This window comes from Pituophis catenifer, unplaced genomic scaffold (genome assembly GCF_029215685.1).
Source record: "Pituophis catenifer annectens isolate HBS135680 unplaced genomic scaffold, rPitCat1.0.hap2 SCAF_3, whole genome shotgun sequence".
Taxonomy (NCBI): domain Eukaryota; kingdom Metazoa; phylum Chordata; class Lepidosauria; order Squamata; family Colubridae; genus Pituophis; species Pituophis catenifer.
In genome coordinates, this window is record NW_027256883.1 from 202,722,931 (window position 1) to 202,748,357 (window position 25,427).

General features: G+C 36.1%; 1 protein-coding gene across 1 annotated transcript in view; it reads right to left on the reverse strand.

Annotated features, from left to right (window-relative positions):
* Positions 1 to 25,194, reverse strand: part of SYCP2 (synaptonemal complex protein 2) — a 48,408-nt gene extending 23,214 nt beyond the window's left edge. Inside the window, exons 1-23 of the mRNA XM_070940100.1 lie at positions 25,171 to 25,194; positions 23,750 to 23,890; positions 21,655 to 21,783; positions 21,363 to 21,467; positions 20,950 to 20,974; positions 20,716 to 20,801; positions 17,390 to 17,478; positions 16,015 to 16,049; positions 14,536 to 14,678; positions 14,405 to 14,457; positions 13,917 to 13,962; positions 13,278 to 13,373; positions 10,455 to 10,515; positions 9,813 to 9,961; positions 9,001 to 9,075; positions 8,104 to 8,262; positions 7,906 to 8,002; positions 6,593 to 6,765; positions 5,958 to 6,033; positions 5,789 to 5,849; positions 4,297 to 4,424; positions 2,482 to 2,861; positions 2,180 to 2,304 (exon numbers count right to left, since the gene is read on the reverse strand). Coding sequence (XP_070796201.1) covers positions 2,180 to 2,304; positions 2,482 to 2,861; positions 4,297 to 4,424; positions 5,789 to 5,849; positions 5,958 to 6,033; positions 6,593 to 6,765; positions 7,906 to 8,002; positions 8,104 to 8,262; positions 9,001 to 9,075; positions 9,813 to 9,961; positions 10,455 to 10,515; positions 13,278 to 13,373; positions 13,917 to 13,962; positions 14,405 to 14,457; positions 14,536 to 14,678; positions 16,015 to 16,049; positions 17,390 to 17,478; positions 20,716 to 20,801; positions 20,950 to 20,974; positions 21,363 to 21,467; positions 21,655 to 21,783; positions 23,750 to 23,890; positions 25,171 to 25,194 — 2,456 coding nt within the window. The remainder of the gene's footprint in view (positions 1 to 2,179; positions 2,305 to 2,481; positions 2,862 to 4,296; positions 4,425 to 5,788; positions 5,850 to 5,957; positions 6,034 to 6,592; positions 6,766 to 7,905; positions 8,003 to 8,103; positions 8,263 to 9,000; positions 9,076 to 9,812; positions 9,962 to 10,454; positions 10,516 to 13,277; positions 13,374 to 13,916; positions 13,963 to 14,404; positions 14,458 to 14,535; positions 14,679 to 16,014; positions 16,050 to 17,389; positions 17,479 to 20,715; positions 20,802 to 20,949; positions 20,975 to 21,362; positions 21,468 to 21,654; positions 21,784 to 23,749; positions 23,891 to 25,170) is intronic.
* Positions 25,195 to 25,427: the final 233 nt, after the last annotated feature.

Consider the following 25,427-nt stretch of genomic DNA (forward strand, 5'->3'; position numbering starts at 1 on the left):
TTTCTGGACTATCTGACTCTCCGTACCTTGCCAAGAATTGTTATCAAAAGCTACTACGCATGTCCATCCACCCACATTCCTTCACTTGCTTCACATTTTTTCCTTTCTTCTCTTTCCAGCAAGGTCCGGCTGACATAGCCGGCAAGAATTACTTTAAAAAATGTAACAATTAACTTTTCTTAGTTAGTGAGGTGTTTTATTTTCTTTATAACAAATAAATGAGTTTTATTAGAAACTTTTCTCGCGTTTCTTTTCAGATTATTGCAACTTGGAATAAGCCTCGATTCATCTCCTCTAAACCAGGGTAATTAGTCCCAGAGCCAAACATGGGATTAATAAATGCCCTGACACAAAGAGCCCTCACAGCTTTTCAGCTCAGGCACCAGTTCAGGTGCTTTTACTAGGTTCCAGCTTTTTTTTTTTTTTTAACCAGGTGCCACTGGGGAAAAGAAATCTGTAAACTAATACAGACAGCCCTCAACTTACAACCACGATTTGAACTGGAACTTCCTCTACTAAGTAACGCAGTTGTTAAGTGAGTCATGCCCAATTTAATAACAATTTTGTGACCAGTTGTCAAGCAAATCCAGCTTCCCCTACTGACTTTGCTTGTCGAAAGCCCTGTGGGAAGATCACAAATTACGATCATGTGACCCAGGATGCTGCACCTGTTATGAATGCCTGCCAAGCACCCCAATTTGATCATGTAACCACAGGGATGCTGCAATAGTTGGACCAGTCATAAGTCACTATTTTCAGTACAGTATTGCACAGTATTGCCATAAGCAATTTTCTAATAGATGTTTTCTACTAGATGTTAATGGTAGTAAAGATGTCGAGATCATTTATTTTTATAAAATTAATTCCATTTTGCATTTGATTACTTTCAGTGTATTTTATTTTATTATTTTATTATTTTATTATTTTATTATTTTATTATTTTATTATTTTATTTTATTATTTTATTATTTTATTATTTTATTTTATTTTATTTTATTTTATTATTTTATTTTATTTTTTTTATTAGATTTATATACCACCCTACTCCTGAAGGACTCAGGGTGGTGAACAGCCAAAAAGATAAAACACACAGATTATAAAATTTAAAACAGTATAAAAATGTAATAAACAATTTGGCCCGAGACAAATTAAAACATCCCCATATTTAAAAACAGATTTAAAATTACTCATATACCGTTTAAAAGGGAAAGTTAGGCCAGGCCAGCCTGTTGGAATAAAAAGGTCTTGAGGGCGCGGTGGAAGGTGCGTAAATCCGGGATCCTCCGTATCTCCGGGGGGAACTCATTCCAGATAACAGGTGCCCCCACAGAGAAGGCTCTCCCCCTGGGGGCTGCCAGCCGACACTGTTTGGCCGACGGCACCCTAAGGAGCCCCTCTGTGAGAGCGTACTGGCCGGTGAGAGGCTATTGATGGCAGCAGGAGGTCCTGTAAGTATCCAGGTCCTAAGCCATGGAGTGCTCTAAAGGTGGTAACCAAAACCTGTACAGCTCATGCAGGAGAGGTGTTACATGGGAACGCCACCTCGTTCCCATAACCACCCGCGTGGCTGCACTCTGCACCAGTTGGAGCCTCCGGGTGCTCCTCAAGGGGAGCCCCATGTCGAGAGCATTGCAGTAGTCCAGGTGGGAAGTGACAAGGGCATGAGTGACCGTGCGTAAGGAGTCCCGATCCAGAAAGGGACGTAACTGGCGAATCAGGCGGACCTGACGAAATTTTCAGGCAACAGAGAGTAAAACAGCTCCAAATTTTTAAATTTCAAAATATGATAATTAACATTTGTTTTTAAAAATGTGACATTATTCATAAACTGAAATATAACCTTATAACTGTATTACTCTTATGTAAAAGAATCACCTAATCTGTAAAATGGGTGGCATGTAAATTTAATAAAATAAATAAATAAATAAATATAATGTAACTAATAACACAAAAAAAATGAAAGACTGGGAAAAAATACAGAATCACTAAAATTTTGTTCTGTTTCATGATAATATTAGAAAAATTTTAAAGAGATAAAAGATAAACTTAGGAAAATGTAGAAAACTACATTAAAACTAAAAAAAAGATAAAAATAGATCTATTGCAAAACTATTTACTTTTTAACATGTAGTATCTATCTACATTTCAGTTACATAAAAATAATATATATATACAATACCTCCTATCAGAAAATGACTGGCACAATTTTGCTGTATTTTTTATACCATCCTTTTCTTTATATCTTTTGCTGATTTTACTTATTAACATTTCCGCTGCTTCAATCACATCTTTTGATTTTGTTTTCTGAAAAAAAGAAGGAAAAAATTCAATACTGTGGTATCCTTAATGTTATCTGTTCTTGGTTGTTTGCTAATTAGGGTTACCAAATGTATCAATTATATGAGAAATAGTTAATAAACTAAAAGCAATCACTATTTTGATTTACTATACAACTAGAAAAGCAATGCTGAGGTTGTTTACCTTCTCATAATTTATTTGATCAGTTTTCTTACTAGCAGTCTCTTTTGCAGGAGGTGATATATTCAATCTAATATCATGATCATTCATTTCAGAGGTTGATTTAGAGTGCCTTGAAGTTATTAGAGAACTATTATTCTTTTTAGTAGCAGGAAGTGATATTTCCGATGTATTGGAAACGCTCTTTCTGCTTTTACTTTTTGGTATTTTCTCATCCAAATGCTTAAAATTGGTTTGTGAATCTGGTATTTTATTGGTTTTGCTGTGTTGCTCCTCTATGAGTTTGCCACTGCAATGCTGTTTTTTTCTTATCTCGGAAGAAGTCATTTCAAATATTGAAGCAAAAGCTCTTTGCTTAGCAGCTCTGTCACTTAGATTAGCAGCTAATAGAAAACAAAAACAAGAGTTTAAAATTAAGTAAAGTGTTATAAACTACCATACTTATTCAAAAGGAAGTCAACCCAGAATTTCATGTTTTTCCAGACACAAATATTACACAGCTTGTCAACTTAGGGCTGCCAATTCCAGGTAAAACCATTTTTAGGGATTTCCCCCTATGGGGGAAATCCCTAGAAATGGTTTTACCTGGAGTAAAACCATTATATATATATATTGGTTTGAAGCCACATTCTTAAAAGGATAAATTAATAAATATTAGTTGAATTAATAACTGTTGCTTAAAATTAATTGCCTGTAAAAAAGACATCCAATCTTAGAAATTAGTTGATCCTCTATCTGTACACCACTGTGTCCCTCATTCATAGGTCATACTTCCTGTTTTCAGAGGGAGGAGGAAGGGGGGGAGGAGGGGGAGGAGATCCTGAGATCTATCCTAATCCAGGAGTGAAATTCAGCAGGTTCTGTAGAACCGATAGCAGAAATTTTGAGTAGTTTGGAGAACCGGCAAATACCACCTGTGGCTGGCCCGAGTGGGGTGGGAATAGAGATTCTGCAATATCCTTCCCTTGGAATGGGGTGGGAATGGAGATTTTGCAGTATCCTTCCCCTGCCATGCCCACCAAGCCACACCCACAGAACTGGTAGTAAGAAAAAATTGAATTGCACCACTGTCCTAAACTATGGGTGCATGCAAACCATTCACTTCCTCTGAACCCAACCTACCTCACAGGTATGTTAAGGAGGGAAAATAGGTCTTGTCCCACACTTAGATATAAGTACACATCAAATAAAAATAGTAAAGAGGAAAACAGGATGCGGGTGGGATGAGGGGAAGGACAAGAAAGCTAAAGTGGAGAACAGAACTAGATGGAGAAATGGAGAGGAGGCAAGGAAAAGAGATAAATGGGTCATAATGGGTAAGAGGGAGAAAAGAGAGAAATTCTTCTCTTATTAAATCATCCTGGTGGTTTCTGAAAGCTTGGATAGAGATTAAACATTCCCAGACTGACTGTGGAGGAGAGGGGATGATCTTCTTTGCTTAAGTGTTGACTTTTTACTTTTTTATATTAAGGGCCTAAAGTATTTGTCCTCTACATGAGGTTGCGTCTCAGCAATAAGGCAGGAGAAATGGAGTGGGAGAAATACGGACAATCATGAACACAATAGATTGGACAATCATATTAGAGTCCTAACTGAGTCAAAAATGGCTATCCCTTTCAAGAGTTATCTGCTTTTTTTCATGTATCTGCTTCTTTTCTATTAGTAGATAACCATCAGATACACAAACATACATATAGAAAGACACATACACACACACACACAAACACACGAACAGTTAAAGTTAACTATTCTCTTTCTAAATTCTTTATTTGGATAATTGTGGAAAAAACTAATATAACTTTGATATAAAGACTTAACCTTGATATACTATACTTTCTGATGCAGTAATCTTCTGACATTGAGTTATTATTGTTTCAGGTATCCAGCACTTTGTTTTTTTCTGAGTTTTAATTTCAGCAACAAAATTGTTTGAAAGGCCAGGCAATCTAAAAAAAAAAAAAGCACACATATTTTAGCAACTTTTTAATATGTTTATAATTTATGTGATTATTTCAAATATAAAATGCATTCTGCTTAAAAATTAGTCAAATTGTGCAACTACTTGCAGCATTTGGGTGCTTATATGTATCCAAATGTATTTCCCCATACAAAGGGGTGGGGGAGTTAATTACAGTTTCCCCAATGTTTACTGCAATGCTAATTCACATTTCTGATATTCACTTTTCTGCTTTTTTTTTTTCAATCAAAATTGTAACCATTCTGAATACCAAGCTACTGTTTATCTTCTATCTGCATTCAAATTACTGACAAATCAGTTCAATACTGATCTGTAAACAATGTTGCCTTTCCGCATTTTGTAAATATTCTAAAACTCAACCTTCCTTACAACCATCCTAATAGTATGCTATCAAGAGTAATGGTTTTTTTTCCTAAATCAACAGACAAATGAATAGAGCAATACACCTGTAGAAGACACCTGAACTCAGTGCATATTTTTGGAGAAAAGAAAGCTTAGAATGTTTTTGTTTCTTTACTTTGAAGGACGTGAATAAAGGCGCTAGTATTCTCAGTGCCCTTTAAGTTACGACAAATAGTGAATATGACATTCTGCAGTGGAGATAGTTGGTACTGATTGGCTTGTATTTTTGGTGTTCAACTTTATCAGCTTGAGCTGAGCAATGATTGGCTGAAGGTGCTGTCTGCAAAATCATGGCATCCAGGGATGAGCCATGCCAAGCAAACTTTCCTTCGCATCAGTGCATGGTGGAAAAACAGTCATAGCAACAAGAATTGCTTACTTATGGAGGAGACCCACCATACAATCAAGCACTTTCCTGAATGCTAGCAGAGTTGATACTAATCTGACTCAGTGGACTCATTTTGGCAAAGGAAAGGGGTAGCAACAGAAAAGACAGGCTTTCATGGTCCCTGATGACAACAAAACCCTTCCTGGTAAGAGTTTATTGGATAGGCAAAAACTGCTGTAATAAGTTGGCTGTGCAAGTTTCCACGTTCGAAACCTGGGGTTCAGAGTTCAATCATCTTTAAGTCATAATTATATATTAATGTACTGTCTCTAAAACAAGATATAAAGAAGTAATGATAAAAAGTTGGCACATGCTATTTTCTAGTCCTATACAGGAACAACTACAAAGTTGAAAACCCCTCCTTTCTAACGTCCATGTATACTTGTTGAGAAATCAGAACTAAGATAAAAGATAACTTAGTTGTATTCCTAAAGTATATATGTAGAAAATCTCTACTAACATGAAATTAGAGCAGAATGTGTTGTTCAAACTAGGCATATTAACGTATATATTTCTTATCTATAATTATTTGTAGTACTTACAATGATTTGTCACTTTTGAATATTGGTGGCTGGGAATCAGGAACAATATCACTTAACTCATCTATGTGAAACATATATATTAAATTAGACATGAAATGCAATCCTAAGATTTTCTACAACATGAAAACTATTTTAAAGGATGTCTATTGAAATATGTTGAACAATTTACCTAATTTTTGCTTTCCATTAATATGTAGTTCTTCTTCACTGTGGATCATATTTTTCCTTTTTTCAGCTGGAATTTGCTACATGTATACATAATAAATCACAAACATTAAGATGCATATTTATTTATATGATTTTCTACACCAATTAGTTAAGTACAGGATACAAAAAACATATCCCTGATTTAAAGGGAATTTAATATTTTCTAATATTTCATATATATCTGGGGCACCCTTGTTATAAAATTATTTTTCCAAGCAACTTTGACATCCTCTTATGTGTACTTTCCAACTAATCTGTTGGAAGATTAAGCTGTCCTCTAATTTTTTCCCAAATAAAGTTTGTTCTTTCTCTTCTTGCAATTATTCTACTTCACTTTTGTTTCTTTCACTTCTTCTCTTTTTTAATGATTATTTTTTCCTGAGATCCACTTTATCAAATTGGATTATTATCATAAATATTGTGCTTCAAATACAGAATTTTTCAACTGCCTTGTATACTTCATTAACTCTCAATTTAAAAAAAACAAAACAACTTACTATTTGGGGGAATGTGCAGCTTTTAACCAAACTTTGGAGGTTAGAAAATATCCATGTAGTTTTCAGATTTAAATTTGTTATACAAATCTAAAGTAGTTACCTTCTCAACAGAATTATTCCTATTAAGAGCCTTGGTTGCAGAAAGTAGAGGTGCACAATTATCTTCCCGGCCAGCCTTCATAGCCCTTGTCTCAGGTACTGAGAAAACTTCATTTCTTTCCACTAAGCCCATCATCTGAAGAGGGGTTCTAATCTTCCCTTTTCGTGGAGTTGCTGGGAAGGAACCCATAGTTCATTTCTTTTAATGTAATTTGTACTGTTTTGTGCCATTTCCACGAAAATTACAGTAAATGAATTTGCTGTTTCGTGGAAAAGAATTGCGCAAGGCGTCCTTCAGATTTACATTGGATTAACCAATATTCATCACCCTGAGATCCTGCCTCTTAAGAACCCATACAAGATTCTGATAAACCAAATGCTACATGTCAGTGAAAGTTAAGATGGGTTAAGTTAAGATACTGCACCCAACAGAGGAAGGTTATAAAACAGTCTGGATGTAAACAAAATGCACTCTCAGTGTTTGCATTAAAACATAGTGTGTTGCACTTCTCCAGAATCTATCATTGCTAGTAAATTGGGCATTATCATAGGAAAAACCCAGAGTAAAATTGTGTCCACAGAACTTGATTTTTACAAATCCTGCTTGACTGTCATTTTCTTGTGTCTCTTGATGACTGTGTGACATTTAGAAACTTCCTTGCCAGCTCCCTTTATCTGGTGTAAGGCAATAAATGAATCCATATTCCCTTTATCTGGTGTAAGGCAATAAATGAATCCATATTTGAATAGCTGGGAAGTTTTCACAACCTCCAGTGCTTATCCAGACTTCTGCCTCCATAGCACACAGGAGGAAATATTCCCTTTTAGGGATTATGGAACTCATACTATTTCTCATACTCTATATATAGAGACTCAATTCTCTATTTCTTTATCAGAACCACCACAAACTAATCTCCTGTTACATATAACAATTTTGTCAAATCTAGGGCTGGAGAAGGAAAACAGTAAAATGATTCATCTCAGCCTATCAGGTAAGTGTTTATGGGCTATTTTGTTTCCACTGAATAATGGGAACATAATCCATCAACTCACTAGGCCTTAAATGATACTACTTAAGATACTCATGCTAATAGCTCTATGTACAGGGAATCGTAGAGTAAAAAAATAATAATTACAAAATTTGAAGTGATTTTATGAGGTCAACTTGACCAACCCACAAACTCACTAAACATCATTTCTAGAGGCTAATGATAGCTATTGACCCATGATGATAGAGGAACATTTTCTAAAAATAATAAAATACATTAACAACATATTGGATTAAGGCACAATACAATATGTCATTTAACTTACAAGTACTAATTGAAGGAAATGGACTCTGCACAGAAAACCTGGAAGTGGATGACACAATCATTGATGCCTCAGACATTTTCCTTTTACCAGGGGTGGCCTTGAAATAAAATGAGAAGTATAATTTAACCCAGCATTCAAACATTTAATCAAATATCGCAAAACAAGAATTCTTCTTTTCTATTTGAAAGCTTAAACTACCTTGGATTGACCTGTTTGGAAGTCCATCTCAATTGTTTTTTTACTTAGATTTATCTCTGCCTGAGGATATTGATGTTGAAAGGAGAAACTATATTTTTCTTCTTGTAATTTACATTCTTTTTCTTTCAAAGGTGATATCTGACTTTCCGGTATAAGAACCTAATAATTTCAAATATTAAAAAATCCCATTATTACTATGCTTTCAAATAAGACTAAACTCCAGCAAACAATGAGGATATTTATATTATAAGGTAGGTGGGCTTTTCTAGATCTTTTGAAAACCTAGCCCTGATCCATAACATTTTACTAACTAGTGATTCCTTTACTCTGGTTATTCAATGCAATACATTCCTTCCCCCCCTCCCCCAATGGTACTGATAATTGTCTGAATTGTTTTAGATCAGAAAACTATGGGGTGACTGGTCAACTGTTTGATTTATTGACCAGTAGATGGCAGCAAAGAGAGAGGAAGGGGGGGTAAGTGGGCTATATAAACCTCCCATCAGCTTGCATGGTACCGCCTCTCCTTTTATTCTAAAAAAGCTGCAAATGCTATATGTTCACTTTTAAACAAAATTCCCCATTAATTTTATATGATATTAGTATAATAATGCTTAGGAGTATTATGGTTTAGATTAATCATCCTGTAATTTCCAATTGTTAAAAATTAACTTCACTATTCTAACAGAGAGATCCTACATATTGGGATCCAATTGTTTGCTGAATGGGGTGGGATTAATTTTCTAAATTAATGAGAGGTTTTTATGAAAGGCACGTTGACAAAAAATAATGAAATCTACTGTATACTATCTGTAGCTTCAAAATTTGCATTCCATATGTATTGCCCAGATTAAACACATGTATTAAAATATTTATCATCATAACTGAAATATTTACCTGTGATCCACTTTCATCAAAAACTACATGTACCGTTGTTTTTGCAACTGACCCAGTATTTTTCCTTGGAAAACTCTGAAGCAATATATAGGCAAAAAAGGAAAGCATTACATAAAAAGCTCACAATCTTTCTAGCTTAGTTTACTTTTATTTGTATGTCATATTATGATAAAAATGTGATTAATTCGTTTTGTTGCTTTCTCTTTCACCTGAGAAACAAATCCTCCAGATTGCAAACATTTACAAAATATTTTTTTCAATTCTTTCATTTTCATCTTACTTGAAAGTAACACTGTAAATTCAGTTTGTTTGTTTTTTAAAAAAAACAACTAGATGTGAAGAGTGTATGTGTGCATGTACACATGCATGCACACCTTTAAGTCAGTGTCGACTCTTGTCAACTACCTGGACAAATCCCTGCTATTTTTTTTTTTTTTTTGAAGAGTTCAGAAGTGAAATCTTAGATCATCTAGCTGGTCTTGTGCCTAAGGCAGGACCAAAACTCACAATCTCCCAGTTTCTAGTCTGATGCCTTAAGAACATCAAACTGGCTCTCTAGATGAGAAGTATTTATCACATTATTTGACATGGTAATTTAAAACCCAGGAATATTATAGAATTTATTGATTTTAAAAATGTGAACAAATGTGTATCAGATTCTTTATTTTATGGTTGTTATTATTATTCAGGCAATAACTGCTGGAATTATGCTATCTTCAACTGCCAGATACAGACAAGCACAACAAACTACAAATATAATAGTAAACAGGGGTTAGTAATTTTTATTCCTCAAGAGAAAAAGAAAATATTACCTGACATTTTGTTGCATCATAAACTTTCCTTACTGCATCCGTAATTTCCAATGCAGAATCAAAATGCAAGATTATTTTCCCACCTTCCTGGGCACCAACAGACATTGGGTTGTTTAGATGTACCATTAACAATTTCTCTTTTTCTTTTTCTACGCAGAAATGAAACATATCAGATTAACAGAATAACAGAGTTGGAAGGGACCTTGGAGGTCTTCTAGTCCTACCCCCTGCTTAGGCAGGAAACCCTACATCACTTCAGACAAATATTTATCTAATCTTTTAAAAACTTCCAGTGTTGGAGCATTTACAACTTCTGGAGGCAAGTTGTTCCACTGATTAATTGTTCTAACTGTCAGGAAATTCCTCCTTAGTTCTAAATTGCTTCTCTCCTTGATTGCTTCTTGTCCTGCCTTCAGGTGCATTGGAGAATAGCTTGACTGCCTCTTCTTTGTGGCAACCCCTGTGGTAACATATTCTTTAATATTAAATAATTGTTTATTTGGAAGTAACATATTTCCTTTGCAAACATTACAAAAACACACCAATAAAATAGTAAAAGTTTTTCTGAAATAGAAATAGCCATTTTAAATATACTTATCCTTAACATTCTGAAAATAAGAAATATATTAAAACCTCAAGTACCTTCGATTATGTAGGTCTTAACATCTTCTTCTGGTATGCACACAGTTTCCCACTGTTGACCCTAGAAGTTAAATTTATGAAAAAAGTAAGGAAGTGCAATATTGTTTACTGTTATAGATTACAGCTGAAGATTTGGTGAAATATTTCCAAAATATAGTTTTTCAGGATGCTAACTGTTTGTCAGTAGTTTGTGTTAATGATATTAACGTTTGTCTCTGGTACACGTTTTCTTTCCCAACAGATCAAAACAAGAATGTGGATTTGATAATAACTTTACCAAAGGAAATTTTAGGTAAACATAGGATATATTTTTTATGTACACATAATCTTACATCTTAAAATAACAACAGTTATGAAATTGTTCTTCACCCTTCTTTTGTGTTCCCAGACAATATGGAACTTAGATGAGTAGACAGTTGCTTTTGAAAAGGAACAAATGTTTTGCCTGTGAATCAAGGGCTTTTTTGTGTTATGAACAGTAAGTATTAAGATGGAATTAAACAGCTAAGTAGATTAATCACAATGGTAGTATGTGAGATCAAATTAAGTCATCACGAGTAAGTGCTCTGGCATGCCAATAGAGTGAAAAAAAGATTTCCAAATCCGACATGTGGCACTTAAGATCAGGGGAAAAGAACTCTTTTGGAGACTATCTAGATCCCATTGTCAGCAATATGGACTCTGTGGTTTAGGAGGACTTTAATAACACCAGCCAAACTAAATAGAAAACACTTCCAGAGGAATCAAGAAACCATTAGAATGTATTTGCCTGAAAAATTTATTCTAATTTCCATTCCATCCTTACAAATTGGGAACGCTGCTTAAGTATTCAGTCTCAGCAGCCAATTATCTCCTCATGACGCTCTGCTAAGTATTAGATCAGTCATTTAAGTTTGTCCTGCCCAACCCTGAAAATCAAATCCTAAAAATGTTATCAGTGGTTACCACAACTTGAACAAAATAGAATAGGTTCATCATACACATGAAAGTCCCACTGGATCACCCATCCAGGAATCAACAATAAAATTTAGATTATTTATTTATTTATTTTATTCAATTTGTATACCGCCCTTCTCAGGACTCAGGGCGGTGCACAGCCAGAACTAAAACACATACCAATACAAAATTTAAAATTATTAAAAGAATTACATACCTTGGCCCAAATTTAAAACAATTCAAATTAAAACCCATTGACAGATTAAAAGCTAAAAAACTGAAAAAAAAACTAAAAAAAAAAACTAAAAAAAAAAGGGGGGGGGGTTCATGCCAGCCCTGCTTGATGGAAAAGAAAAGTTTTCAGGACACGGCGAAAGACCCGGAGATCCAATATCCTTCTTATCTCCGGGGGCAAATCGTTCCAGAGGGCAGGAGCTGCCACAGAGAAGGCCCTCCCCCTGGGGATCACCAGCCGACATTGCCTGGCTGACGGCACCCTGAGGAGTCCCTCTCTGTGGGAGCGTACTGGTCGGTGGGAGGCTATCGGCGGCAGAAGGCGGTCCTGCAAATACCCAGATCCTATGCCATGGAGCGCTTTAAAGGTGGTAACCAACACCTTGAAGCGCACCCGGAAGACCACTGGAAGCCAATGCAGCTCACGCAGGAGAGGTGTCACATGGGAGCGACCCCTCGCTCCCATAATCCCCCGCGCGGCCGCATTCTGCACCAGTAGGAGCCTCCGGGTACTCCTCAAGGGGAGCCCCATGTAGAGAGCATTGCAGTAGTCCAGGCGGGAAGTGACGAGTGCCTGAGTGATTGTGCATAATGAGTCCTGATCCAGAAAGGGACGCAACTGGCAAATCAGGCGGACCTGATAAACCCCCCCCCCGGCCACGGCCGTCATATGCTCTTCTAAAGACAGCCGTGCATCCAGGATGCCCAAGTTGCGAGCCCTATCTGTGGGGGCCAATAGCTCGCCCCCAATAGCCAGCGATGGCACCAGTTGGCTATATCGGGACGCCAGAAGCCACAGCCACTCGGTCTTGGAAGGGTTGAGTCGAAGCCTGTTACTCCCCATCCAGATCCGCACGGCCTCCAGGCACCGGGACATCACTTCAAGGGCATCGTTGGGATGGCCTGGGGTGGAGATGTACAGCTGCGTATCATCAGCGTACTGATGGAATTCCACCCCAAAGCCACAGATGATCTCACCCAGCGGCTTCACATAAATGTTGAACAGAAGGGGCGAGAGGACCGACCCCTGAGGCACCCCACAAACAAGGTGCCTCGGGGTCGACCTCTGCCCCCCTGCCTACACTGGCTGCGACTGGTCGGAGAGATAGGAGAACCACCGCAGAATGGTGCCCCCCACTCCCAACCCCTCCAACCGGCACAGCAGGATACCATGGTCGATGGTATCAAAAGCCGCTGAGAGATCTAACAGGACCAGGACAGAGGAACAACCCCTATCCCGAGACCTCCAGAGATCATCCACCAACGCGACCAATGCCGTTTCCGGCATTGCTGGTAAAATGATTGCTGGATAATGGAATGCCTAAGCAACAGCAATGGAAAGAGACTGATCTTCATCAGGAAGAGGGGGAGCATATATGTATAATGTATTATAAAGCTTAATAATTATTTAATTTGAAAGAAAGTATGCATCTGCAAAAAAACACTGAGAAATGGGTTGATATTCTTTACCATGTATACTTTAAAAACCATGAAAAAATTTTTATGTTTTAAAGATGATCATATTAAAACTTAACTGATGAGATGCAGCGAAGGAAGGAAGGAAGGAAGGAAGGAGCTTTTTTAACATTTGACTTTCACAATAAATTATTCTGTTTCTGATAAGTTGGATTCAATAAAGAAAACTTAACCTACTTCATCATCTGCAGCAACATAGAAGGATATACTTTTACTACCAACGTTAAAGTCAATCCAACATTCTTCAAGGTTTTCATCTGCTGGCATCTGTAGCTATAATAGAATCAGATTTTTAAAAAGAACCATTATAAACCTTTTATAACATTTTGCAATGTTCTCATCTTAATAATTATGGGTTATCATGCCAAGGGTAAGTTGATGACAGTGGATTCGCTCTTCTTGTGGAACAGCTTCAGTGCTTTATTTTAGTATTTAAACTTCAGTTTTATGTTTGAAAATAGGAGCTGTGATTTAATATTGGTTTCAAACTCTAGTTAAAGCACAAGGCCAGAACATAAAGCATAAAGCAAATGCACAAGGGGACAGGACTTAAAAGGAGGTGAGAAAGGATATGGAGTTAATCGCCATTCTCAGTTTAGCTAAGTAGCTAATTTCTATCCTAAAATAGCTTATGTCTGAACAGGCTCTCTATGCTGTGCTAGTTCTGATATTAGTTTAACAAACATTCTGTTCCCATTTCTAAATCAAAACTCTTTGAATTATTACCAGTCAAATGCAAAATTCCCAAATTCAAATAAAGCATCATAAAGTTTCAAATAATATATTGTGAAACATAGTCAAAAGAAAACAACTTACCTCATGTTTACCAAGGGCAGCTGATAAACAAGGATAGGTAAATACCCTGAAAGAGAGTACAGTATTTTCATAATAAAAGTAGTTTAATTGCTTCATTCTTCATGTCTACTCAGAAAAATAGAATTCCCATTTCCATTCACCCTTTTCCTTGGGGAAAAGTTAAAACATACACTACTGATAAAAATACCCATGATTTCCCCTCCATAAGCTATATGGAGTACTTATTATGTAATTGGTTTTATCCCAGCTTTTGCCATACAATAGGACACACCCTCAAAACATTGATGAGATAAAATTTAATGAGATGCACTAATTAAGTTTCTTTAACAGCTAGTGCTACATTTGGATTGCTGATGTTGGCAAACATGAATAGCAACTTCAAAGACTGATCTTGTGACTCTTATTTTTTTCAACTTATGAAAAGTCATGTTTATTTAGGGTATATATTCTGTAATTAGAAATCTGTATTTGGTTAATGCTATGCATACCTTCTTTTGTCTCCAAGCATGCCATTAACTTGGTTAAGGAACTTCCTGCAGTCCTGTTTAATGAGAAAAGTAGTATAAACCCTTTGACAATTTTCCTATTTTGAAAGAATCAGTATTTGAATATGACTTACTGTTTCAAACTCAGAATCTTTAATTTGTTTAAATGCACTGCTGACAAAATCCATTGGAAACCACTGGATTGCCAGCTCTCTTCTTTGTTTTTCTGATGTCATTCTGCATAATGCTTCAGTAATGGCAACTTGAAGATCATAGTCTATAATACATATGGCAGGAGCATTACCATAAATTTTTTTGATAGTAATTAAATGTTACTGCCTGAAAATGAACCATATATACACATTCACAAACAATACATATAATCTGTTGTATATATCTGAAGTACTCAATGTAGCGTTCATAAGTATGAATATATTTATGGACACTTTTCTTAGTGCCCACAAGAATCTCTGCCACTGTATTTGAATTTTTAAAATGTTCTTTTACTTCTAACAAAATGGGAAGCTAGCTTGTAGGCCAGTACCACCTGCATTTTCAAGACTCCTTCAGTATCTACATAAGCCTCAGAGATATTCTTACAAAATAAAAATGGTGGCTGGCTATTCTTCAGTTCCTTATTTGAAAGTATTCTTACCTCCTAGGAAAAAGAAAATCTTATGAAATGGTCCACCACCTGCTCTTAAAAATCCAAACACAATCACTAGCTTAAAACACAATCTCTTTCAACCCTCTGATTTAACTTGAAGTTAGGTGCTGTACTTAAATACTATCTACTGTAGTCAAAATAAAGCAGCTAAAAAAATAAAATTGGCATGTCAGGGAAAAACAAATAAGTAAACCAACGAATTGATAATATCAATAGCACTTAGACTTATATACCGTTTCACAGTGCTTTATACAGCCCTAAGCAATTTAGAGTCAGCATATTGCCCCCAACAATCTGGATCCTCATTTCACCGACCTCAGAAGGATGGAAGGCCAAGTCAACCATGAGCCATCGGAATAGAACTGCCGAACTGCTGGCAGCCAGCACTCAGCAGAAGTAGCTTGCAGTACTGCATTTTAACCACTGTGCCACTACAGCTCATGCTGATGTATTAATGATTGGATAAAATATAATGAACGAATTAATGTCTATACCAGTGATGGCTAACCTTTTTGGCACCAACTGCCGAAACTGGAGCGTGTGCGTGCGTGTGCGTGTGCCAGAACCCAGAAGAGAGCAGCTGGCTGGTGCACATGCGCGCGGCAGCCAGCTGCTCTTCCGGGTTCCATCGCACGCATGCACGCCGGACAGCTGCTCTCTTCCGGGTTTGAAGACCAGCTGGCCGGTGCGCATGTGCTCGCTGGAACCCAGAAGAGCAGCTGGTGACGGCATATATGCCCACAGAGAGGACTCTGCATGCCACCTCTGGCATGCGTGCCATAGGTTCTCCATCACGGGTCTATACTATCTGTATCATTGGTCCTATTAAAAGATTGTTTTCATGTATGGCATGGAAGCTAGAGAAAACTTCTAAAATACACATGCTTAGAATTAAATAGCTCTGGATAACATTAATACATTTGTTGAAATCATAATCTGTGCTTACCCCCAGCATCCAAAATTCTTTTCCCCATATCATTCCTGTCAAACAAATACTGTGATTTAGTTTGACTGGCTTTTTAAACATTACATGTATTGTAAAATTATGTCTGTTTATCCAATTTATAGGCCACCCATTGACTCTGGACAACATAAAACTGAAAGTTAAAAAAAACCCAAAGGACAAAAAAACAGACCAGAGGCAGTATGAATAAAACATATAAATCCCCAAAACTCCATCCAATAGGGACTCAACCATTACCCTGCCCAAAGCCTGGAAGAGCTTTAATAACTTCTTGAATGTCATCAGATTGGACGCCAACCAATTCTCAGACAGTTTATTATTTTCAATCTAAAGTTCCAGATGATGCCCAGAACTAAGAACAATCTAGGCACGAAGCATTGTTATGTTTTTAAGAATTATTTTTTAAAAATCAGCATGTATCCAAACATATTTGCACGTATTGTTTTTGTGAATAATGATTTGTTCTTAGCTTTTGATTCTATAAAAAAAAGTACAAATAAGAAATGTTTGATATAATAAAAACTATTGATATGATTTAATAAACATTATTTTCAATAGTTTATATATTTTATTTACTATTGGGTATACATCCTACATCTCCCTTCTTTTATATTTGCTTCTTCTCATGGACCGATCTCTCCTTTTCAGAGCGTTTAAGATTAGGAGGATTGAAGTTATAGATAGAGACTGTATGTATTTATTAATCAACCTTTCTCTTAACCAGGACAATTTAGCTATGGTATGATTTTGTTCCAAAGGGGACATATCATTAAAGGTATTTATAAATTCTATTTCTTCGGGAAAGGAATTCCTATTTATTATTGGATTGTGTCAAATTAAGCTATAGGGATTACAGAAATATTCTCTAGTTATTCAAGCTCTCTTGCCTGAAGGAGACATTTAAATTGATAAACTACCTGTGTCTTATTCACAGAGTCAAAAGTTACCGGCGTTCTTGCTGACACAATATTATAATACAAATATTCCATCTTTAAAGTATTATCTGAAACAAGTGAGATGAGAATTTAAAGAAGACTCCCCAAATGCAATCTTTGGTCCATCTATGAGAAGGTTTTGAAAAGTACAATGGGATAGCCATAAACCAATTTAAACTGTGTATAAGTTGTTGCTTATTAAAAACACTGCATACTATTCATAATTAACAGAACTGTATTATATTTACATCAACTCTTTAAGATTAACTTTAAAAATGTTTAACTTTGAACAAATTCTGCTTAAACATAAATGAAATGATCTCAACATGAAATAACATTATCCTAACAAGATTTTTGGTTTCCACAAGGGACCCCAGGGTGATATTAAAGTTAAATGTGAACGTTATATTAAAGTTAATTACATGACTTGTAGCATTTCCTTTGTAGAAATTGTTTTCTTTCTAATATCTCGAGGCATAGCAATAAGCATGGTGTTCAGCTTTCTTACTGCCTAAAGATAATAAAAAGAGGTAATTGAATATTAAGCATTTTAAAAACACAGTATAATGCCCCAAACATCTTTAAATACCCACGTAATGTAATGAAGGAGGTTTTAGTTTTAATTATTTTGCCTCTCAAGAGTTAGTTGTGCTACATGCAGTTATACTTCCTAGCAAAATAAAGGCAATCAATAGAGCAAAGGAAAGATCTTCCCTTAAAAGGGAAGTAAATTTTGACACAATCACAGCGACCATCTAAACAAATGTATTGAAAAATAAACCATGGAATCAAAATCAATGGTTGCCAGAATAAATGCTGAGCAGGAGGTAGTATTAAGCCTAAGGTTTAGTTCTGTGGGGTTTCTCAAAGTTCAACATTCTTTAATATTTAATATTTACAAGAGATGTATCTCAGTGGTGAAGTATGCAACTGCATGAGGTCAGGTATAATCAATATACAGATAGTCATCGACTTACAACAGTTCATTTAGTGATCATTCAAAGTTCCAATGGCATTGAAAAAAGGGACTTATGACCGTTTTTCATAGTTACGACCTTGCAGTATCCCCATGATCACATGATCAAAATTCAGATGCTTGGCAACTGACTCATCGTCATGACAGTTGCAGTGTCCCTGAGTCATGTAATCACCGACCTTCCAACAAGCAAAGTCAATGGGGAAGCCAGGTTACCAACTTATCAACTGCAGTGATTCACTTAACAATTGTGACAAGAAAAGTCATAAAATGGGGCAAAACTCACTTAACAAATGTCTCACTTAACAACATAAATTTTGGGTTCAGTTGTGGTTGTACGTCAAGGACTAGCTGAATTGATAACACCCAGTTGTACATCTTGGCCCCTGGCTTTACCAAGTGCTACTGTCAGGTCTGGATGGGAAGAAACAGCCTGAGACTCAACCCTAGTAGGACTGAGCAATGGGGAGTGCAGGGTTTTCCAGGGACTCTTCTGCTTTAGTTTTTGGATAGCACTGCATTTCTCTACATGTAACCTATGTTTTGAAAGTCCTCCCAGCCCTGCAGTTCTGCTCAAATAAGCGGTGGTAGTAGTGGTTATAAGGGTCTTCACAGAATCAACTTCTGTACCAGTTGGGCTCATTCCTGGACAGGGAGAGCCTTCTCACTATCACTGTCACTGTCAGGCTCTGTTGCTTGGATTACTGTAGCACACTTTATTTAGAACTGCCCTCAAGACCACTCAGAAACTACAGCTAGTATATAATGCAACAGCACAAATAGTTAAGTGTTGTGGCCCGCCAGCTGCCAGCGGAACTGGCGGCAGACTCGAATGATGAGGAGGTTGGGGAGGAACTTGGGCCAGTCCTGGAGTCTGGGGAAGGCTCTGATGGATGCTCTGCGTCAGAAGCAGAGATAGAGTCAGAGCTGTCCCAGCTGCCTTCAGAGTTGGAGATAAGTGGGGGAAAACAGCTGGGGCCTGTTCCAGATGCAAGTATGCGTAGAGCTGTCAGGAGAGAACAACTGAGGAACAGGGGCTGACTTGGGAAGAGATGCACATGTGGATGCTGAATGCCCCCTCCCTGACTGGGGAATAAATAGAAGCAAAAGGGGAGTGGTGGTTGCAGATGTTCGTATTTCTTTCGGAAGATTTGCTTATTGTGGTTCGTGCCTCAGAGACTTTTTGCCAGGAATTATTTTACAGCTTTGCGACTGGAAGCTCTCAGTCTGGCAATTATCCAAGGACTGATAAGATCTGTTATTGCATTAAACCTTTGGAAGGATTATTGCCTGGACTTTTCTGTGTGTGAATGCCATGAATTCACAATAGCTAAATAAAGAGGGTTTTTTCGGGACAAGGAGTCCGTTTCTTGGTTCTGCTAAGGCTGGGTCAGACCAGTTACGGGCACATCTGGTACACATGTATGACACCTCTATTTGCAAGTTGTGCCGGATGCCAGTTGGTTTCCAGGTGTAATTCAAGGTGCTGAGAGTATCTATAAGAGTCCTTTGTGGTTCAGAACCTAGATATTTGGAGGCCATCTTTCTTTCATTGTTTCTGTATACTGTTCTAAGATCACAAAAGGTCAGCGTGCTCTGAGTTTCAATCAACAAAACAATGGCATCTTATAGGCACACCATCTCTGTTGTCATGCTTGCCATCAGGGACAGCATTTCTCTTGAGGTCCATATGACCCCAACTCTGCTATCATTCAGAAGACCTTAAAAGCTGGCTCTTCCAATAAATACTTGCCAAGAGCAATATTGTAAACTTAGTGCAGCATAATGCAATTTCTGTCTTCGCTATATATGAAGGTTTTGTTGTTTTGTTTCTTTCTTGTTATTATGATCCGTTTCTTAAACTCTTTGTTTATTACCTTAAACTGCTCTGCAATCGGGCAGCCGTAGATATTGGACAAATAAATACATGTATGTAATGCAATAGCATTATTTCGTTTCTTTTTACCCTACTTTTCTTATTTTTTATATATAACTCAAGGTGTTGAGCGATACATGATAAAATACAAATAGTTTCGAATGATGCACAGCTAGTCCTCGAATTACAACCACAATTGAGCCTGGAATTTTGGTTGTAAGTCATGGGGTTGTAAGTTCAGTCATCATGAGACCAGACTTGATTTTATGACCATTTTTATGATGGTTGTTAAGCGAATAACTGTGGTCATTAAGCAACTCATAGGATCATAAGTCCAAATCCAATTTAACCAAGGGGAATTGTTTGCTGGAAGACAGAAAAAAAAGTTGCAAATTGTGTTCATGTGATTGTGGGACATTGTAACTAGTTGTAAATACAAGCTTGCTTGCCAAGTGCCTGAAACACAATAATGGGACTGCTGAGGTGATGCAACAATCAAAACTTCAAGGATGTGTCATAAATAACTTTTTTCAAGTCTATCATAACTTCAAACAAGTAAGTGACTGGTTGTAAGCCGAGAAACTACCTATAATACACAGGGTGTTCCGAAAGATGAGTATCTAGACACTAGAAATTATAGAAAGGAACAAATAGGTAAATAAAGTACATTATTGAATATATCTGTATGGTTAATTTAAATCAACACAGTAGGCTTTTTTAAAAAATAAATAGATTTCCTCTTTTTCTAATATTTAGAAGTGAAGTTTGAGTATTTGTGTCTAATATCCTATTCAAATATCTGAAACACAGAAAATTAATATTGCTATTAAAACATAGCAAGATAGCCGATTCAAAGTTTAAAAGCCAAGAAAGATAATATTAAAAAGAATTCTTACCTCCTGCTGAATATAAATACTAATTCTCTTATCAGCAACAAGAGCACTTATTCGCAATATGAAATTTTCAAGTGTTTGAATTTTACCTAGATGAAAATATAATGCATTATTTACAGAATCATATAATTTAACTTCACAATCACTGATGTAAATGAATATCCAAGACAAAATAGCTGCATTTAAATTACAAAACGTTATGTCAAAAACTGTATCATACTTGATTTTCAGACATACCTTCACTGCTGGTATCATGTACTATCTACAATTAAAATAAACAACATATTAAAATTGCTCTGCACACAGAAAATAACTATTATTACTGTAGTCCTGGATAGCACATACTACATTGTTTCAGAATTTTTTTTCAAAAAACAATAAATAATGCATTCCTTTGGATATACATAAATGGGACCTATTCTTTTTGAGATTAATGTAAAATGAATTGCTAAGTGTTATAATCATCTGCATATGGTAAGAATTGAAATTAAATACATATTTTAAGTTGTTGTTTAGTAAACCTCAGCCCATCTTATTCTTGGCATATCAATGAGTAAAAATAAAGCCAAATATGAAAAAGCTTTTCAAAGCAATGTGAATATTAAATTTATCACATAATTTGTGAAAGAATATATATGGGATATATTTACCATTAGGACATCAAAGAAATCTTCAAAGAGAGTAGTAAATGCCTCATTACATTCACGGTCTTTTTTCCCCAAAATCTCTTTGGCCTTTTCAAACCAATTAACCATGTACAAAAAGAAAATTAAAAATTGTACAATTACTATGGTTATTTGTTCATTTATGCAAAAAACAATTGCAGAATAACATTAATAATAATGTTAAACCACTAAGCAGTCAAACATACGCAGATATCAAACCCATGCAGACCTGCTATCCAATTAGTCTTAAAATTATTTCCCAATATTATATACTTATCTTTTGAATAAGACCATATTCAATCATGGCTGGAAACCCAACTTCACCTAATATGTTAATATTTCTGCCATGGTTCTGAAGAGTATTCAACAAAGTCGAAACATTGTTAACGTCTTCACTGTCAAGTTGCTGAAATTTTTAAAAAGTGCACATAAAAAAATCAAGACTTGTTTCAGTTTTTATGCAAAAATCCATAGGCAATACAATAACAAAATGTGGCGTCTGAACTATTTTACTATTCTATCAAATTTAACAAATAAATGCACATCAGTAGAAAGTTTGCTGTCAAATCTGCAAAAAGTTGTTCTGTTTCAACTTGTACCATGCAGAGATTGTGTCAGTTGTTTATTTGGGAATTTATTAAAAATACAATTTAACAAGGAATGCCTAAAGTGCCATATAACTGTATGTGAGTTTTGAAATTTTGTGATTATCAAAACTGCATTATAGATTGCCATGATAAAACTATCTTGTTTTCATTCAGAGCATCATCTTTAGAAAAAGCAAAAAAAAGAAGGAAAAAAGCACAGGGAATGTGAAGAGACAGGGAATACAGGTAGTCCTTGACTAACAATAGTTTGTTTACTGACCATTCAAAGTTGCAATGGCTCTGAAAAGTTACTTACGACCATTTTTCACACTTATGACCGTTGCAACACCCCCATGGTCATGTATTATTATTATTATTATTATTATTATTATTATTATTATTATTATTATTATTATTATTATTATTTAAATTTTTAAACCGCCCTTCTCCTGAAGGACTCAGGGCGGTGAACAGCCAAGATTAAAATACATACAGTATGAAAATTAAATGTGATCAACATTCAGACACTTGGCAACTGGCTCATTTAACATGTCTTCACTTAGCAATAGAAATTTTGGGCCCAATCGTGGTCGTAAATCGAGGACTACCTGTATTTACTTTTCCTTCATCCTGTTTTGCTGGAATAATGCTAGAAATTGTTCAGATCAGGCAAAAAATGTGTCTGCTTTAATGTCTTGGGAAGACATGCATTATATGCACTTCTGCATATTGCAAAACATACTTTTAAAAGAATTTGCACAGCCCTATTTTCCTGGTGGTGTCAGAACAGAACAGAATAACAGAGTTCGAAGGGACCTTGGAGGTCTTCTAGTCCAACCCTATGCTCAGGCAGGAAACCCTATACCATCTCAGACAAATGGTTGTCCAATCTCTTCTTAAAAACATCCAATGTTAGAGAATTCACAACTTCTGGAGGCAGGTCGTCCCACTGATTAATTGTTCTAACTGTCAGGAAATTTCTCCTTAGTTCTAGGTTGCTTCTCTCCTTGACTAGCTTCTACCCATTGCTTCTTGTCGTGCCTCAGGTGTTTTGGAGAATAGCTTGATCCTCTGCTCTTTGTGGCAACCCAGTAGATATTGGAACACTGCTATTATGTCACCCCTAGTCCTTCTTTTCATTAAACTAGTCTCTGATTTAATTAACTAAGTCTGAAACTGTTTAGCTTTTTGAAAATAGGCAATATTGACGGGGTAAGCCACTTAACTAACTGAAGGCCACTAACCACTTATGGATCTTGAAGAAGCAGAATATTGACATTTATGACATCTGTGGCTGGAGAAAACCCTGTGGATATCATGAATAGCCAAGAAAACAAATAGATAACCAAATAAATGAGCCCAGAGTTCTCATTTAAAACTCAAATGACCGGGCTCCAATGACCATACTTCAGACACATTGTGCAAAGACCTTGAAAGGTCTATAATGATTTGAAAGTTGGAATGAGAAGATGTTCAGCAACAAAGTGGAAGGATTCAGTTACAACAGAAATGGGCAGACCTCAAGGACCAGGTTAAAGACCGATTGTCCTGGAGAAATCTATTACGATTGCTATGAGTCCATGCCAACTTAATAGCACAGAATCAGTCAAACAATCAATCACTGCCACCTAGTAATCATAAAAATGTACTGCATGCTTTTCATCTCCAAGGTTTGATGTTGCATTTATAATACTATGAATAATTTTAAAAGTTAAAACTATTTAAAACTATATTTTATATAAATCCCCATCTTAATTTATACAGTTCAAAAAAGAATTTCATCACCTGGCATATAAGCTTGTCTAATTTGTTGAGAAACTGCTTGCTGCATTTATGGGACATATCATCAGAAAAATCTGTTTGCTGAAACTGTTGCAATGCGTGAAAATCATGTTTTCTTATAGCTTCATCTACACATTTTTCAAGCTGTCAAAAATAACATATATACATATTATTTTAGTACACTGTTTAACAATAATTTCTATCACCATATATCTTATTTATGACTGAGGCACAGATGGAAAAATAAGAGATTTAAAGTGGTTAACTATAAAATATATATTGCAAGTTTGTTGACAAAACTGCATATTAAACAATTGACAACCAACGATACCAAATCATTTTTTTCCCCTTCCGTTCAATTGGGTCCATTTCTCAAAAACTGCCTGGATTAGTCCCTGCAGTTTTCTTGTCAAGGGTTTCCTGAGGTGGTTTGCCATTGCCTCCTTCTTAGGGCTGAGTGAAAGTGACTAGCCCAAGATCACCCAGCTGGCCTCGTGCCTCAGGTGAAACTAGAATTCATGGTTTATAGCCTTATACCTTAACCACTTTTCTCAATCTAGACCAGGGTTCCCCAACTCCCGGTCCATGGACCGGCATAGGGTCATGGGATGCCAGAAACCGGGCCGTGCAAACAAAGCCCCATCCGTGGGATGCAGGCAGCATACAAAACTACCCTCCCCCCTCCTGTCTGTGGAAAAACCTCTCTCCATGGAACCGGTCTCTGATGCCCAAAAGGGGCCACTGTCTATCTAGGCCATAGTAATATACTAACTCTGCCGGAAGGCCTCTCCAGTTGGAGATCAGATTCAAGACATTGCACATGATTAGAGAAGCAGAATAGATCTCATTTGGTGTACAGTCCACTTAGACAGGCCTATTGAATAACTCATAAGCTTTGGTGCCATGCGGTTTTAATATGCAGAATGGGGGCAGTCTAAATTTCAATTGCCTTCATGACAACTATGTGTCTTTCTCAATATAACATTGAGTCAAGGCATTTCATGGAACCTGTTTTGGATTTGGTAAAGATGGAAAGGCCTAAGAAATGGAAATTAATCTGTATCTTTCTTTTTCTTTCTACGTCTGATGACAGAGGCATGAGACCATTTCAAGTATTCTATCTTCTGCAACTAATGGGAGAAAGCAAGTAAGTTCTAGATGGTAAAACAAACAAATTTAATATAATTCATAGTCTTGGGCCTGAATTGACCATTGAAAACAATTACTGTGTGTGAGAGGAATGAACATATCCATATAGTTTTCTTGATACATATGATACGATACAAAAATGGTTTGCTGTTTCTTTTCTCCAGGATTTCATTTTAATTCCAGACTATCCTGGAATTAGTTATGCCCTGGGGCATAATTATAACTTTAAAATATCAATTACTATATTATGTAATAATGCTACAATCTAAAGATACCTGTCCTTCACGCCTAACAGGCATTTTGGCTTTTCATATATTTAAGCAATATAATCTAAAATGAAAGAAAAAAAATTAATGAATGTTATATATTTACATTTTTATCTGCACAATGTTTAATGTAGAAAAGTAGGGCAATTTATTAATATATTTTTTCATTTAAAATGCTCTTTATTAAAACAATTAAGAATTTTTTGTATAAAATCTCTAAACATCTGTTTTATGTCACTATGTATTCATTAGTATTTAGTAACCAT